The 19,042-nt window shown below is 47.5% G+C and overlaps 1 protein-coding gene and 1 pseudogene across 1 annotated transcript; both read left to right on the top strand.

The window, feature by feature from the left end:
* The first annotated feature begins 2,170 nt into the window (after nt 1-2,170).
* LOC127326650 (ras-related protein RHN1-like) lies at nt 2,171-2,957 on the top strand (annotated as a pseudogene).
* A 6,157-nt stretch (nt 2,958-9,114) lies between these two features.
* LOC127326649 (ras-related protein RHN1-like) lies at nt 9,115-10,409 on the top strand. Its single transcript, XM_051353452.2, has 6 exons — nt 9,115-9,153; nt 9,252-9,515; nt 9,700-9,748; nt 9,878-9,951; nt 10,052-10,145; nt 10,246-10,409. The coding sequence occupies exons 1-6, from the start codon at nt 9,115-9,117 to the stop codon at nt 10,338-10,340; spliced, it is 615 nt and encodes a 204-aa protein (XP_051209412.1). The 3' UTR covers nt 10,341-10,409.
* The last annotated feature ends 8,633 nt before the right edge of the window (nt 10,410-19,042 follow it).

Below are 19,042 nucleotides of genomic sequence, written 5' to 3'. Positions count from 1 at the left end.
ACATCACATTCGGAGGCGAGGTTGCCATTACAGAAGCAATTGTATCACTTTTGCAACGGACAATGCTGAATATTGCAGGATATTATTCTGAGAGGGGCATATTCCCTAGCCATGTATCCTCCCAGAACCGTATCTGCGATCCATCCTTTATAATTGAAGTACCATATTTGAAGAAGAATTTCTTCGTGGCCATTAGGCCAGCACAAAAATGCGAATCTCCCGGTTTCCAAAGGATATGGGATAACGCTTTTTCGCCTATGTACTTCCTTCTAACCAAGGTTTGCCATACGCCATTCTCGGTAAGTAGTTTAAAAAGCCACTTCCCCAATAAGGCTGAGTTCTTGACCTCAAGGTCATGAACTCCTAACCCACCCATGTCTTTAGGTCAGCATACAACAGACCACTTGACCAGTCGATACTTCTTTTTTTCACTATCCCCTCGCCAAAAGAATCTCGATCTATAATAATCGAGTTTGTGTAAGACACCTTTTGACAGGATGAAGAAGGAAATCATATACAACACCATATTGGTGAGTACTGAATTAATGAGAACCAATCTTCCTCCAAGGGATAGCAGTTTACCTTTCCAACTACTAAGTATCTTCTGTAGTCTTTCTTCGACCAGTTTCCATTCTGCTATCGTCAATCTCCGATGATGAATCGGGATACCGAGATAGTTGATAGGAAAGTATCCTTGCCCACAGCCAAATAGTTCCGAATAATTGGCGACTGAGTCCTGAGCATTGCCAAAACAGAACAATTCACTTTTATGGAAGTTTATTTTGAGCCCTGATAAATGCTCGAAGGCAGCCAAAATTAGCTTAAGATTTCGAGCTTTATCAAGATCATGTTTCATAAATAAAATTGTATCATCAGCGTATTGAAGGATTCATAAACCCCCTCCACCAAATGTGGGATCACTCCTTTAATTTGGCCGTACGTTTTAGCTCTTTCGATCAAAATAGCGAGCATATCCGCCATAGTATTGAATAAAAGTGGTCGATTCATATGCTACTTCGGTAATATCTAAAATCAGGTCAATAAGTTGCACACACTTACTCTGCTAAAGTGTTAAACATCTATGCACATGCGGCTGTTCAAACAAAAAGGAGTACCCGGCCGCCGTCAATCTGACTGCTGCCGACTTCCGTGCCACGCCGGTCGCTGCGCAGAGCCGCTACTCCGCTGGCCGCCGGTCGCTGCAGCCAAAATCTGCAAGGGCTCACCGAATCGCCGCCTCGCCGCAATAGCTAGGGCTGCTACGGTGATACCGACCTGCCGATTTGCAACGCCGGTCATCGCGAAGAGCCGCTACTCACTGACCGCCGGCCGATCGCTGCAGCCCGCAATCGGTAGGACTCGCCAACTCGCCACAATAGCTAGGGCCTAGCCGCCTAGTGCAGGGCTGCCGCCGTGTGCCATGATCCGTCGAGAGACAGCCAGACAGGTTGAGGAGGTGCCGGTATATTCCGTTGACAACTTCAGACTTTTTTTTCTACTGAGTAGTTTTTTTAGCGAGGTATTTTTAGTAGACCTGCTGGGCCTAATCTCTATCGGAGAATCTGAGACGTTCGATCGTATTCTACTTGTCCCTTTGCTATGATAATTAGAAGGTATTGTAAAACAAGCTTTGGTAGATAGTTTTCCAAACTTCTCTCTGTGGTGTTGTACATATTGCCCACATGGTCACAAATATCAAAATAAATTGCTACATGGACTTAATTACTGGTTTTTTTATATTGCAAACAATGAGTTCTTTTGATGTTTCTCTCCAACTAATTAGGGATTCATTGCATTTGCCGTTGTTTTTTGCTGTATGGACGTGTTCAACATGTTGCAAACAGTGACTCCGCTTTTTAACATTTCGTTACAGACAAATTTGCATTTGTTGCATACCGCGGAGTAGTTGGAACACTCAGGCTGCCCCGAAGAAAGACACACCGCATAGACCCACACCTAATGGTCCAGAAACTGAACCTACCAGCTTTTCTTCGCCGGATGATGCCGGGAATCTACAAGCTTACAACGGCCGGCCTTCTTCGCCGCAAACACGAAATTGCTTCTCTTCTCTCCCAACTTGCGAACGGAGTTGTGGCCATCAGCCTGAAACCACCGGTCGCGGCGACGCCGACGGCCGACCACCGAAAGATCAGGGATCATCGTTCAATCGATGATGGCTCCCACTACGAGCAGCGTCATCCAGGCCAAGCTGATATTTACATTGGTTTTCCATTGTGAAACTGATGCGTGTCGTGCGTGCAGGTGCTTCTGGGAGACCTGGGCGCCGGGAAGACCGGCATCGTGGCCCGGTTCGCCAAGGGGCTCTACTACGAGTACGAGTGCCAGGAGTCGACCATCGGGGCGGCCTTCTTCTCGCAGGCGCTGCCGGTGACCAGCCGCGATGGCGAGGGGGAGGCCACCGTCAGGTTCGTCAACTTGTTCTATATGTTCTTGGCTATGTGTCAGGATTCGTACATCGAAGTGGGTAGGCGAGCTTCAGAGACAAGGTACTTAAGATACAGAAGCTAAGAACGTGTCACGTTTCTGTACACACTGCTTTCCAAAAACATACTTGGCTTTCAGCTTCTAAAACTGTCGTCTCCTCCCTTAACAAAATTGGATTTCAGTGCTTAACTCTTGTGTGCGTGTCCAAACAGGGAATCCACACTTAGTTATGGCGTTAGTGGGCAACAAGTTTGATTTAGGAGAGAAGAGGACAGTCGATCAGGACAAAGGTACATATATGCATGAATTCCCAACATTTCTGCAGGAGAGGAAAACGAAAATTCACTGCCTCGGTACTACTATATCTCATCTCTGTTTTTATCTGATGGCAGGAAGCGTTGGAGTACGCGGAACGAAACGGCCTCTTCTTCGTTGAGACGTCGGCCAAGACGGCGCACAACATCGGCGAGCTCTTCTACGAGCTAGGCAAGCATGCACTGACTGACAGATAGACTTCTGATCCTCTGATTGATTAAATTTTATGACCAACGATTGACGAACAGCTGCTTATTTAGTTGGAATGGTAGAGCTTAGATGATTGTTTAGATTGACGAACAGCTAAATCACTGGCAGCCTGGTGAAAGTGCGGTCGAACCGTTCCGACGGGAGACTTACTAACATGTTAAGTTATTAAATGTTATGAGCGGCATTGTAGGGGCATTGGATCTGACTTACTGACATGTTGAGCTTAGTTGAGTGCATGAGTGACATGTTAAGCTTAGTAGACGGTATGAGTGGTATGGTAAGAGCATTTGGCTGACTTGTTGACATGATCTTAGTAGACGGTATGAGTGGTATGGTAGGGGCATCTGGGTCTGACCTACTCACATGTTGAGCTTAGATGATTGTATGAGTGATATGGTAGGGGCATTGAGCCTGACCTATTGACATGTTGAGGTTAGATGATTGATGAGTGGCATGGTAAGGGCATTAGGTCGGGAATTCTGACATGTACACTAGTAGACCGATATAGTTTAGTTGTTTTAAGAGTGGCAATGTATGGGGGTATAGGCCTGACCTACTAACATTTGCACCAGTTAGGAAGAAGTTGGATAAAATTTTAATAGCTTCCACTTGCCCTAATAACTTGTTCAAGATACCAACCTTGCCAACTTGTCATGTTGCAGATTTTCTCTGAGGAAGAGTGAGGTACGATGTTAGGGTCGTGAGTCTCAACTCGACATGTTTCTCCCGTGGCACGGAATAGGACTCATTATTTTATTTGTTTTTCACCATTGAATTCTGTTTATGTTGAGCTAGTCTTTTGGCTATGCAACTTGTATCAAACTATTTTATTTTCGGGTTATGCGATGTAATAGATTATGATCTTTGTTTTGTGATATTACATCTCAAACTGTGTGTGCTGACGACTCGATCTAGTAACTAGCACTAAAAAGAACAAAGACTTGACCCCTCCGGATATGGTCCTTTCATTAAGCGTGGGTTTTTTTTTGATAGAACACATCACTTTATTAATCACATAACATTAATACAAAGAGTCTTCCGGATCGAAACCGGAGCAGAAAACGATATAAAACCTGGACTAGTTACATCGCAGGATCTAGCCAGAAGAAGGAGGCTCCGCCGCCGCCGTCAAAAGCGCAGACTTTGACCGGTGTTGACTCCCAGCAGCGGCGAGGGGAGGAGGGTCGGAGGTTGGGGCAGAGGGTTTTTTGCAGAATCTCTATATCATCCTACCGTGTTGTAGAGAGAAAGCGCTCACTTTAAACGGTAGAAGTTCCAACTGTATAATCATACACTAGAAACCACTATCAATGTATATTTGTTTGATCGTGTGGTTTAGCTAAACATATTCACCACTGTATTTGCAAATATTAAAACAGACCCACCCCGCCCCCAGACACAAAAAAAAGCAAGTTTACTTTTTATCTGTATGTTATAGTTGTGTATAAACATTAATTTTACCTAATATTTGGCAAGGTCAGCAGGTGGTTACCTGTGCCAACTAACTTAGTTATACTTGTTAATAATTTACCATGATAATCTTAAGTTATATAGATAAGTATAAAACTTTAGTATAAATTGTATATACTTAAAGCAATGTTCAAAGTATGATTAGAAAGTTCTTCTCTTTTGTTCCATTCTTGTAAAAAAAAGACCATAACTTTAGTTATAAGTTAGATTTTCATTCGGAAAAAACTAAGTTTATGACAACACAAGGATCTATAGCAGCCAAGCCAGTCTGGGTATCTTGGGGCCGCTCAAGATCAAATTCTTCATCTGGGTGCTATACAAACGGTGGGTTTGGACCGTTGATCAGCTTCAGAAAAGGGGCTTGCCTCATAACCCAAGATGTGTCTTCTGAAATGCGGACACTGAGAGCGTTAAACATCTCTTTATGACCTGTGAAATCACCAACATCATCCGGTGGTCAGTCCTGGCTTGGGCTAGAAGATGCAGACACACACGCCCCTGTGAATTTTTTTAGCAATCGGATGAGAATGAGAAAAAGATGTGCATGCACATGGCAGAGTGGCAGGCAATATCCTAGGGATCCACCGCTTGAGTCCCAGAACGACGCCTTAATGGTTCCTTTCGGTTGATGGTATGCCTCCCAAGGACAACAACACAAACAAGGAACATGTCTAATAGGATGTGGAGGGTAAGGCTGTATCGAGGCCGCATAAACAAGGAATACATGTGGATATGACTCAAGTCTCAACCAAAACATCGTACAACTATGGGAGTACTAATAGTCGCTTGCATGGTTCGAAAAAAGAGGACCTACTGCACATATTTTTATTACAAATGATTATAAACAACGATATGACTAATGTCTGCCAATGACAAACGATTAAAAAGAACGAGAAAGCCCTCTGTTGCCATGTCAATAGAACCATACATTACTTATTTTTGGAAAAAACGTTGAATAATAAAGGTGAGCCATCATGTTGTTTGGGAGCCCTTCGTGGGATTTCACACCTCTTTAACATGGCGTACCTTCCAAAGGAGGGAACACACGAATACATCTTGGTCTCTGACATGTCTCGGTTACTTCTATCCAAACTCTTTACTTGTGTTATTTACATTCGTGATCACCATCATGCTTTTTTTTTCGAAATGGGGGAATATCGCCCCAGCTTCTGCATCCAAAGGATGCACACGGCTTTTTTATTAGATTATTCATAAAACCTTACAAGAACAATACAAAAAATCAACCTCGAAGCCACCTCACTAAACCTACAGTGGGATGAAGGGGGTGACAATACACCAACTCACATCATCCAAAAACCAAATGCCTTCCCAAACCGCCCCATAGAAGGTGAGAAGCACATCCAGTCAAGCAGACTCTCCGCGCACGCCAACTCACACGCCACAGAAGTTGCTACCGCCATCTTCCTCGACTCCATCTTCAAGAGAGATCATCGCATTAACCTTGCAAGACCTGCCGTCGATGCCACCATGACGCCAGACGGCTCCACCATCCTACACGCATACATCATCCCACATCCATCGTCGATGCCCTGCAGCACCATGCCACCGAGACTCAACGCCAACAATGTGGTAGATGAATACCACTCCACCAACATCCGCCAACATCCGCCAACATCCAGCAGATGCTCCAAAAAAGATGCCCCAAGATGTAGAACGACGCAGGGCGTGCCGCCATCGTCTGATCTGGGAGACCCGGACCTAGGGTTTCCCCTGGAGCAGCATGAGTGAGAGACCGCCGACTACGACGACGATGCCTTCAAGAAGGTAGCGGCGCGACACATCGCCATCGTCCGCCAACCGAGGTCGGAGCACGGTTTTCACCGGCAGCCGCGCATCCCAAACCCGCCGAGTGTAGTGCCAAGACGGGCAAAGATGACGCCTTCGACAAGGTAACGACGTCGACCGATGCCGCCATCATCCACCAAGACCGAGGTCGAGGCTTAGTTTTCACCGGCCGCCATGACACCCTGGACTAGATCTCGCCGCCACCCTGCCGCCCACACGGCCAGGCCCACGGGCCACCGCTCGCCGCGAAGAAGACGGCACCGTTGCCATCATCCGGAGCCGCCGCTCCAGCGTCCAGGGCCCCCTCCGAGACCACCACCAGTAGCTTCTCCAGCACCGAAGGCCGCCGCCACCGAGCCGCCAGATCCCGAGAGCCACCCGCCGCCACGAACGGAGGAGCGGCTGCCGGAGTCGCCGACCAAGGGGGAGACGCGTCGGGGGTGGAAAACGTCGCCGGGCAGCGGCCTCAGCCCCGGCAAGCCCAGCCCGGCCACCTTCCTTCTATGTGGCTGTGCTAGGCGTCGGGGACCGCAACCGAGGGCCAAATCCCCGCCGCCCCCTTCACCAGCGCCGCAGCCTTCGGCCGGCAGCACCTCGGGGGGCGACGAGGAGGGAGAGAGGGGGAGGAACCATCATGCTTGAAGTATCTTGTATCATCATGTAGGTTTACTCACAATGTTTGCATTATGCTAATTTATATTTCCGCAAAGCTTACTGCGAATGGTTACAAAGAAAATTTGTAGAACTTCTTCATCCTCCTCTAGGTTAGCATCTCTATCCTTTCATCTTGATAAGCTAGTCTAACAAGATTTATGATTGGTGGGGGCCATTGTCAGTTCGACGTGACAAGTAATGACATTTGTAATTTTTTTGGCTATGGTGTATGTGGGTCCCACCTGTAAGCACTCGGCTCATGATATCCACTTTCTAGTTTTGTTAAATAAACTAAGCCAACCGACTCCTCCATTCTGACCCGTCCCTTGTGGGGGCAGCGCCGTTCATGGGGCTGTTGGTGGAGGAGCCCGAGAAGCGAGTCCACGAGCCCATCGTATTCTCTGTGTCCTGGCGCCGCTAAATGCAAAGGGAATTGAGGAAAGGTGGTCTACGTCGTCATCCCTAACCCCATCATCCTCCATTTCGGCCGAGCTCCACCGCACATCGATTCGTCCCGCCCACTGAGTTCACTTAGTCATAGGCTTGACATTGGGCCTCAATTTGTCAAAATGCTTGTTAGCGTGGCTGAATCGGGCAATTAGTATTTTTTTGAAAAAGGTTAATCAAATGCATGTGTTTTGTTTATCACGAACAACAACAATGCTGGTTTTCTATCACATTGGTCTCAATTGTGGTGGCTTTTGTTTTTGTAAATTTCTCCTATTTCTCTATGCAAATAGGAACTCCTCACACATGATGACTGAAAAACCTGCCACTTGTTAGAACATCTCTACCAGAAGCGTCAAACCCCAAACCCTAAATCCACGTATACATGACACCCCAACGCTGATTTGGGGTTCAAACAACACACGCGCAGTTTAGATACGACATATAGAACAAGAAATTAAAATAAAACGCGCGCAAGACGGAATTGCAATTCATTCAGATAGATACATTGGCCCTAGATTCAACTACATTACAGCAAAAGAAACTCGAACTAGCTACATTCGAGTTGAAATCCGCCACCACGGCAACCTAGAACAACAAAATCGGCTCCGGGATATTCACCGGAGCTCTGTGCCGTGGCGGCGGCGCGTAGGAGCGTCGTCGTCACTCCGTGTTGCTGCCGAGGTCGACAAAGACGCGACCCTGCTCCTCGGCGATGTGCTTCCATTCAGCGGCCTTGTCCGCGTCGCGCTCGACGAGGCCGACCACGGTGGCGAGGTCGCGCTCCTCGACGAAGTCGCCGGGGGCGAACCCGTCGTGCCCAAGCTGCAGGAGGCGGCGCTCCAACTTGGCGTCGTCGAGGAAGTCGCCGGGGGCGAACTGCGGGAGGTGCGGTGGCTCCGGCTCGTCGTCGAGCTCCATCTTCACCACCAACGCCGTCGACGGGCGGGCCGCGGAAGAGGACGAGGCGCGGCGGCGGTAGAGGTCCGACTCTCGCTTCGCGAAAGCGGGTGGCGCCGCGACGCCGTAGTTGTGGTACCGGTAGCTACCGCGGATGCGCGCGGCGTCGAACTTCACCTTCTCCGCCTCGTTGTTCTCCTTCTCGCTAGCGGGAGGAGGGGTGGAACTTTCGCCGCGCTCGGTGGAGCCCCGCCGCGGCCAATCTGGCAGCCCCCACGCCCGTTGGAGCGCTGCCCTGCCACCATCGTCGTCGACGGGAGCTCGGGATGGTTGATCTTCGCGCGGGCTCGCTCGATTGCTCGCCGGTGGGGGTTCAATTTTACGTCGGCGAGAGGCAGAGAGGCGGAGGAGCGGATGGGGAGGCCTCCATCCGCCTAGCCGACCACCATATATGGGGGCATTTCGCGATTTTAAGCTGTGATCTGGATCTGTTTTCTAGGCCAGACCATCGATACGGGTCTGGTCTGGTCCAAAAAATAGCCGAAGCCCCCATATTGATCGGAAGTGGCATTTGCAGGATATGGGATCTGCTAGAGATGCTCTTAAGGAACCACTAGTTGGAGCACTCGGCCAAGGCAAAGACCAAACGGTCAAGAACCTGAACCTACCAGCTTTTGTCCGGCGGATGCCGGAGAAGCTAAAAGCTTGCAACTACCGGTCTTCTTCGCCGCCGTACACACGACGAACGGCATGTGAGGAAACGTTACTACTGTCATTTCTCTCCGAAACGTGCCAAAGCAACTTTGATCATCAGTCTGAACTGCCGGCGACGACGCCGACCACCGCGAGATACAACGATCATCCATGATGGCTCCAACTCCGAGCTGCGTCATCCAGGCCAAACTGGTGGGTACGTCGCACACTCGTACAGTTTCGCTCGCTGATCAGTACGTGTGTTTTTCTTGGTGAAACTGATAAGAAGTTGCGTGCTGTGGTGCTTTTAGGTGCTTCTGGGAGACCTGGGCGCCGGGAAGACCAGCATCGTCGTCCGGTTCGTCAAGGGGCTCTACTACGAGTGCCAGGAGTCGACCATCGGGGCGGCCTTCTTCTCGCAGCTGCTGCCGGTGAGCGGCCGTGGCGGTGAGGGAGACGCCACCGTCAGGTTCGACATCTGGGACACCGCCGGCCAGGAGCGGTACCACAGCCTCGCCCCCATGTACTACCGCGGCGCCGCGGCCGCCGTCGTCGTCTACGACATATCCAGCACGGTGAGACAGACATCTTCTCTTCGTTCAGTTATGGATGTTCTCTGAATCATCAAAAGAAGAAAGAAACATTATCTGAATATGTTATGAAGCACATCTAGTTTCACCGGATGATTTGACTGTTTTCAATAATGGAAAATGAAACTGATCGTTCACTTGTTCGATATGTTCTTTGCGTTTGTGTCAGGATTCGTACATCCGTGCAAAGAAGTGGGTAGACGAGCTTCAGAGGCAAGGTACGTTGCTGTACACCCTGCTTCAGTTTGGTTCCAATAACACACTTCTGCTTTCTGTCTCTGAAACTGTCATCCCCTCGCGTAACCGAACTGGATTTCAGTGCTTAGATCTTGTGCGTGTCCAAACAGGGAATCCACACTTGGTTATGGCGTTAGTGGGCAACAAGGTTGATTTAGAAGAGAAGAGGAAGGTCAGAACGCAGGTACATGCATGAATTCCCAACATTTCTACATGATTTTTTTCCCCAGATCCTCAATGCTGCATCTGTCAAACCCATCGTTTATCTTTTTTCCTGACTGCAGGAAGCGTTGGAGTACGCGGAACGGAACGGCCTCTTCTTCGTGGAGACGTCGGCCAAGACGGCGCAGAACGTCGGCGAGCTGTTCTACGAGCTAGGTGACCGATAGACTTCTGAATTCTGATTCGGTGCTGAAATAATCTGTGTAAACAACGTCGACTGACTGCATGTGATGTCTGTCTGTGTGTTGATTGGCAGCCGAGAGACTGGTGAAAGTGCGGCCGAACCGTCCCGCCGGGATGGTCCTGCACGAACGGCGCGGCGGGGGACGGTGGTTCTGTTGCTCCGGGTGATCCATGGGCGCAAATGGGCGATGCGTTGGGTGTTTGTGGACGAAGGAATTTGTGTTGTGGCAACGTGTATATGACATTTGGTTTGTGGTGGTGTACGTGTGCGTATGATATGATATGATATGATTCACAGGGATCTGGACAATGAGTGCTACACCGTATCTGAAATTACAATTGTTGATGCACAGCTGAGCTATATATTTTCAGTATTAATAACAAGAAACAATGATATATACAACTGCTGAACTGCATATCCAAACGTGACTAGTTTCAACATGCAAATTTTCCCCTTCGATCTATTGAAAACAGTGATTTTGATACAATTGATCACGTCTTGAAAACAAACACGACGCAGTTCATCCACTGATGTACAGTGCAACCATCGCCATCAGATAGACAAACACAAAGATACCCAGGAGAGCTGCTTCAAGTGGAACCCGTCGACGGCGCTCCGCGGGGAAAGCGAGCCCCGGCGGCGCCGGCCCTCCGAGGGACCGCCCCTCGGCCTCGGTGGCGAACCTCCTGCGTCGCCGCTGCGCCTTGTGGCTGGCGCGTCTCTCCCTGACCGCTTGCGCGCGCACCTTGCGGTCGACGAACTCCTCCTCGCTGTCGTCCCTTCTTGGCGCGTAGGCGTAGTTGAGCTCGACGCCGGGCGGGAGGCCGCACACCTCCCCGTCATCCCTGCTGTCGTATTCGTAGTGGGAGTCGGAATCTCTCGCATCCTCGTCGTCCTCCGTGCCATTGCCGTCATCCTCCTCTTCCTGCTCCTCTTCGTGGTTCTCATCGTCGATCATGTCATCCTCTTCGTCGTCCTCCTCTATCTCCCCCTTCGTGTCCGAAGACGGCACAACGTAACCTTGGAACTGAACGACGACCGCGTCGGCTTCGGCGTCGGCGTCTGCGTCGGCGTCGGTTCCAGGCCGCATCAGGTAGAAGCAGAACTGCTCGTCGAGCACCACCGGGGTCTGCAGCGCCACGCGGGGCCTCTCCGACGACAGCGCCGCGAGCAAGATGTTCCGCGTGCCGATCTCTACGAAGGCGGCCACGACGCCCTGGCCGTCGGTGCTCTCCGGGTCGACGAGGAAGACGTCGGTGACGCAGAGGGGTTCGTTCGCCTCGTTGGCGCCCGGAGTTAGCGTGATCTCCTGGCCGGACTTGAGCTGCAAGGACCAGCCGTGCTCTTGGCGAAACAGCTTCTCATCATCCATGTCCATGGCCATGGCCATCGATCCTCGATCGACCGGCAGGCGCGCGGGGTATTGATCGATCGCCTCTCCTGTAGTCTGTAGCCCTTTTTCGTGATCGTGAACGAGACCTAGCTTGCACAAGATCTTGCGTGCTTATATTGACCGGCCCGGCCGGGAACTCTTGCCGATTCCGAGAGGTGATGGATGTTTTACATCGCCCCACCAAACGGATTCTAATCCTCCACGGAGACGGGTTGGATTGCGATTTGGACTCGGAGCAGACACCGACCAAGCTCGTGCCGGTCGAGCCATAATCATGGTGAGTCGATGGCATTTGGCAAGGTGTGGTATACGACCACGTGACAACAAATTATTCCTTTAGTAAATAACACTTCCTCTATGGAAAAGGCTTTGATTCCTTCGGGGGCTGCGACGCTGCGAGCCTCCGGGTGTGTGGCCCTCCGATCTTCTTCACAAATTGCACGGAACACCAAATATTGGGACATGTTTTGCACAAACTACAACTATGATTTATTTTTACATAGAACAGCATATATTATTGTAATTGTTGCACAAAACACTAAGTAGAATGATTACCTCGTTTGGTACATCACTAGCCCATAAGCCCACTGATAGTACATACGTGGACTTCGGTAACTCTTCCTACTGTTCAACCCCGCCGCCACCATCTCCGTCTCTGACCATCGTCGTCGCCTCCCTCCTCTGGAACAGTGGAATAGATCCCCGCGCTAGGTCCATGAGCAAAATGGTCGAGAGGGAGGTAGGTTCTCCGACGCATGAGATGACGGTGGTGGCGACGCCTGGATCGCCGCCTCGAGGCCAATCCACCGGGCGCACTCCAAGGCCTTGGAGATGGCCATGGTGTGCATGACGACATCTTCCTTCGTCAGCTCGGGATCCTCTTCCATGGGCTCGTAGTCCGCGTCGTCGTCCTTCGGCCGGTCCACGACTAGGCATGCATGTAGGTGTCTCCCCCGCGGCATTGCGAACGGTCGGATCGTCTGTGGCGCGGCATGGGGAAGGTGTACCCCGACCAATCCTCTTTCGTTGGCACATACTCCTCCTCCTTCACGAGCGGTGGTGGTAGTGGTTGGTACGCCTCGTAGGCCTCGTAGTTGACATCGTCGTCGTTGAGGCCCTCGAGGTGCGCCTCGGTCATCTACCGTCGAGCGTCGTGCATGGCCTCGAACTACCGGCTCCACATCAGGGAGTCGACGGTGTACACCGGATACCGCCGCAGATTGGGCGGGAGGTGGGCTCGGCGTCGGAGGATCTCCGGGCGGCACGCGGAGTCGTGCAAGGGGATGGCTGAGACTCGCACCCGCACCTAGTTATTAAGATCACGCGCATGTGCATGGGGAGATAGAGTTGGTGGGATGTTACCGACGTGTGGCTAGGGCCCACCTCTGGGAATCTTATCTTCTTCTCCATCGTGGCTAGATGTTACTGACGCGGGAAGATAGAGTTTTACTTGACGCCGGTGCTGCTCCGGCCGGCGCTTCCGCCCAGAGACGGAGAAGAGGATCCAATACGCGCTTCCCTCCAATACTCCGCGCGCTGCCGCTAGGTGCAGCCATGGTGCCGATGCCGAATCGTTGGTGGGCTACCACCACCGAGACCATGCCTCTCGCTGCCGCCGCCTCCCAGCTGCTCGCCGCCGCCTTCCAAGCCGCACGTCTCCGTGCAACACCGGTGCTCCACAAGTACCTCCTACCGTCGCAATCTCTTGCTCGTACGACCTCCGACGAAGACGCCGCCACCTGGAGCTCCGTTGTTGCCTTTCAAGCCGCGCACCACCAAGTGGCACCGGTGCTCCACACACACCTCCAACCCTCGTCCTCACCTGCTCGCACGGCCTCCGACGAGGACGCCGCCACCTGGAGCTCCGACCCCGTCACTCCGGCAACCGTCGACCTCCTCATAAGGCATGGAGCTTGCCCCGTGGTACTACGCTAGCAGTCTAGCGGTTTTCAGGCAGCAGCCAGTCCTCTATCACCAGGGCTGCAAAGGGTGGCCAGCGGTGGTATAAACGTTGCTCGCTAGAGCTATAAATGAAGGAAGTCGGTGCTGCAAAAGGCTGCTCACCGGAGCTGCAAAGGCTAGCTGTAAATGGGCATCGATGATGCTACAAAACCTCTGCAGCGCTACTACAAATAAGCATTGGCGGTGCTGCAAAGGCTGCTCGCTGGAGCTGCAAATCATCAACAACGGTGCCGCAAACACTCGGCAACGGTGCTGCAAATGTTCCACAAGTTTGCTACTTTATATAAATTTTATGAAGTGGGCGCACCTCCGCGTGGCACGTCACATCGCCGGGTCTGAGGAGGAGACCAAAGTGTAGGATAACGTTGCATAGAAAACAAAAAATTTCCTACCGCGAACACGCAATCCAAGCCAAGATGCAATTTAGAAGACGGTAGCAACGAGGGGGTATCGAGTCTCACCCTTGAAGAGATTCCAAAGCCTACAAGATGAGGCTCTTGTTGCTGCGGTAGACGTTCACTTGCCGCTTGCAAAAGCGCGTAGAAGATCTTGATCACGATCGCTTCCGGCGCCACGAACGGGCAGCACCTCCGTACTCGGTCACACGTTCGGTTGTTGATGAAGACGACGTCCACCTCCCCGTTCCAGCGGGCAGCGGAAGTAGTAGCTCCTCTTGAATCCGACAGCATGACGGCGTGGTGTCGGTGGTGGTGGAGAAATCCGGCGGAGCTTCGCTTAAGCGTGCGGGATGTGGTGGAGGAGAGAGACCGCTAGGGTTTGGGGAGAGAGAGGGGGGTTGGGCGCCGGCCCTCTAAGGGGTGCGGCCAAGGCTGAGGCTTCTAGTGGTCAGCCCCCTCTCCTATGCCCCTCATTATATAGGTGGAAGCCCCAAGAGTTCTAGTCCAAGTCTTCGAATAAGACCCCAACACTAAAACCTCCCATATGTGGGAAACCTACTCAAGGAGGGAGTCCTACCCAAGGTGGGACTCCCACCTTTCCTTGAGGTGGGTTGGCCGGCCACCCTAGGGGAGTCCAACTTGGACTCCTCCCCTTTAGGGTTGGCTGGTCATGCAAGGTGGAGTCCCTCCGGGACTCTACTTTCCATGGTGATTTCTTCCGGACTTTTCTAGAACCTTCTAGAACCTGCCATAAATGCACCGGATCATTTCCAAACTTGGAATATGACTTCCTATATATGAATCTTATTCTCCGGACCATTCCGGAACTCCTCGTGATGTCCGGGATCTCATCCGGGACTCCGAACAAATATTCGAACTCCATTCCATATTCAAGTTCTACCATTTCAACATCCAACTTTAACTGTGTCACCCTACGGTTCGTGAACTATACGGACATGGTTGAGTACTCACTCTGACCAATAACCACTAGCGGGATCTGGAGATCCATAATGGCTCCCACATATTCAACGATGACTTCAGTGATCGAATGAACCATTCACATACGATACCAATTCCCTTTGTCACGCGATATTTTACTTGTCCGAGGTTTGATCATCGGTATCACTCTATACCTTGTTCAACCTCGTCTCCGACAAGTACTCTTTACTAAATGCGTACCGTGGTATGTGGTCTCTTATGAACTTATTCATATGCTTGCAAGACATTAGACGACATTCCACCGAGAGGGCCCAGAGTATATCTATCCGTCATCGGGATGGACAAATCCCACTGTTGATCCATATGCCTCAACTCATACTTTCCGGATACTTAATCCCACCTTTATAACCACCCATTTACGCAGTGGCGTTTGGTGTAATCAAAGTACCTTTCCGGTATAAGTGATTAATATGATCTCATGGTCATAAGGACTAGGTAACTATGTATCGAAAGCTTATAGCAAATAACTTAATGACGAGATCTTATGCTATGCTTAATTGGGTGTGTCCATTACATCATTCATACAATGATATAACCTTGTTATTAATAACATCCAATGTTCATGATTATGAAACTAATCATCCATTAATCAACAAGCTAGTTTAAGAGGCATACTAGGGACTTCTTGTTGTCTACATATCACACATGTACTAATGTTTCGGTTAATACAATTATAGCATGATATATAAACATTTATCATAAACATAAAGATATAAATAATAACCACTTTATTATTGCCTCTAGGGCATATCTCCTTCAGTCTCCCACTTGCACTAGAGTCAATAATCTAGTTTTCATTTGTAAAGATATAACACCTTGGCCTTCTGGTGCTTTATCATGTATTGCTCACGGGAGAGGTTTTTAGTCATCAGATCTGACACGCTCAGAAACGTATGTATTTTGTAATTTATTTGCGTCTCAACGCATCACTCATTTCCAAATGAGTTGGCATTAAATATGTTTGATCTTCTGGTGGAACCTTAATTCCGCTGTCTGAAATATGTCACTTATATTGTCACACACAATATAGCTTCAAAATTCTGACTCTGTCGGAACTACACCAAGTTCTCAAAGAACCTCTTGACTTAACATCCTTTGTCATTGTCAAAACAATGACATACTCTGCCTTCTTTTGTAGAATCCGTCACAATATTTAGAACTCTTCTAAATCTAGCATAGACAACTTCTAGCTCATTGTGCTACCTTTTAAACAACACTTAGTCTAATTTGAGATTGAAATTATATTTTATATGTGACAAAACCAGTATCGGTGTAACACCTTACAGCGATTTGTTTGTCATTTCTTCATACAAATATATATATATATATCCTTAGTTCTTCTAAAGTACTCAAGGATATTCTTACTGTCGTCCAATGATCATCATATGAATCATTCTGGTATATGCTCATAACACTTTATAGCACATGATATCTGATTATGTACATATTATTCGTGATCTATAATCACTCATGTGTATTTACTCATTGAGTGTCAGATACACTCAAGTCTTGTTAAACCTTCACATGACAAGAACATTTTCTTAATATTTCTATATTGAACTACTTCAATATCCATCATATGTACTTTGACTTAAACTTATTTATGTGTTTCAATCTATCTTCATAGATCTTGACACTAAATTTGTTTCAGTCCATATCCTTTCATTGAAGTTAATTCTCAATGAAACCTTTTAATCAAGTATATAATTACATCATTTATAACCAACTATATGTCACCTACATAAAGTATTATAAATGTGTCTTAACGCTCCCACTTAATTTCTTGCAAATGCAAGCCTCTTCATCGTCTCTGATGAAATCAAAAACTCTTTGATTATTTCATCTGGTGAAGATTCCAACTCCGCGATACTCACTTCATCAAATTGAAGTTTGTATATCTATCTAGTATTCCACGGATCAGCAAAACTCTTGGTTGTATCTTGTATACACCTTTTAATACATACTTCTGATAAGCTATGTATTTTGCCATCCTACTAACATATCTCATAAAAGAAATATGTAGTGATTACTAGAATAATCCACATAGACTATAAGCATTGCTACGGAAGATCTAATCTTATCGTAGTCAACTCTTTGAACTTTGTCGTAAACAACTTTTTGACAAGTTGAGCTTCTTCAAGGATATTTCATCCAAGTCCATATCTTTTCATAGATCCATTTACTTTCAAAAAGTATTCATCTATCTTGGATTTCATGGTGTATAGCCATTTTAACGGAGTCAGGGCCCATCATAACTTCTTTGTTTGTAGTTGGTTTATCATTGTTCAAAATCAATCCTTTGTCCACAAATCATTTATTTGATCACAAAGTAAACCATACCTACAAGGTTCAATATGTACTTCGATCTCCATGGCTAAAACACTTTGTAGTCATGGGAGCCATGATCGTTGTGGCCGCTTCCGAAACCAATTCCGATGCTGCGCTACTCTGATCATTATGCTCAGGTTCATAAACCTTATCAAATTATATTGTCCTCCCACTCAAATACTTCACTAGAAACAATTTCTCGGAAATAAGAAACATTGACAAACACTTTTGTCTTTATCTCGTGGGAAGAATTCCCAATCAAATCTCTGGGATAACCAACAAAGACATTCATCCGATTTTGGTTGTAAACTTATTTACTTATGCTATGCATACCAAAATTTAAGAAAAGACTATCAGGTTTCTTACCTATGCCATAACTCGTATGGTGTCATTTCAACGGATCATGATGATGCTCTATTTAGTGTAAAAGCGGTAGTCACTAAAGCATAATCCACAAAAATATAATGGCGTCATAATATTTTTATCTCATCATTAATCCAACAAGGTTTGGATACATATCTTGGATACTATATCATCATTATGATACTCCAAGAAATGTGAGTTGTAGAACAATTTCATAACTCTCTTAGATGTTCGCTAAAACTCGTAATTCAAATATTTCCACCATGATCCAATCATAGATATTTGACTTTTCTATTACGATGATTTCCACTTCATGCTGAAATTTATTTGAATCCATTCAAATGTTTCAAACTTCTTCCTTATTGAATATATCCACATATATATACTCAATTCATTGTTGAAAGTTTTCATGAAGTAGAAGAATCTCCCGCACACAACTATGCCCAGTGAACCACATACATCATCATGTATTTTTCCACTAAGTTAGTTGCCCGTTCAACTTTTGGCCTATGAACGGTATTTTAATCATTCTCTTTAGAAAAGATTTGCAAGCGCCAAATGATTCAAAAATCAAATGACTCCAAAAATCCATTTGCATAGAGTTCCTTCATGCGTTCCTTTCTAACATGACATAAATGGCGGTTCCACAAATAAGTGGAATTCAAATCATTTGCCTTATAGTATTTTTAGCGTCAGTGTTATGTATGTGTGTTTCACCATTAAGATTTATAATAACTTATCCATTGTACATGGAGTAATGTCATAATTTAAACAACTCATTGTTTTCATTTGACCAGAGCAAAATAACAATTATTAAGTTCTTTATTATAAATTCTAAGGGCTAGATAGAATGCTAATGACGAACATAATAACACTTTATTTTGTTCCAGACGTGCATTCCTATCATATTCCTTGTCAGTCACTTAGGCCATTATATTCTTGTATTGCGTTGTTTTGTATGACACTTCATACCAACCAATATGGTACAAATACCCAAGAATTTCATTGTGTGACCAAACGAGGAATACATCCATAACATGTATATCATTGATATACACCTGAGCTAGACTTTCTAGTCTTTTCTTTTCTTTCTGCCAGAATATCTTTTGCAGTTTCTCTTTTAGCTTTCCTCATTATTCAGAAAAACACTTCAACATCAATAACTTATAGGTTTGTTGGTCAAATACCAATAACCTTGAGGTTCTTACTTTGAAGTTGATCATCATATGACAAGTGTTCTAGATTTCACTTATTAGTAACTATGATGAACAATTTCACTCATAATTTTATCCATCAATTCATGACAACTTTTTGAGACCATGTCTGTACATGCTAGGCTCATAAAGTTTAACCTTAGTATTCGCATGTACAAATCTGGCTTGCACCCGTTGTATGCACACGTAGAATCTATCACACCCGATCATCA

The sequence above is a fragment of the Lolium perenne genome, chromosome 7 (assembly GCF_019359855.2).
Source record: "Lolium perenne isolate Kyuss_39 chromosome 7, Kyuss_2.0, whole genome shotgun sequence".
NCBI classification, from domain to species: Eukaryota; Viridiplantae; Streptophyta; class Magnoliopsida; order Poales; family Poaceae; genus Lolium; species Lolium perenne.
Note: the sequence above shows the minus strand (reverse complement) of the source record. Positions and strands in the feature narration are given on the sequence as shown.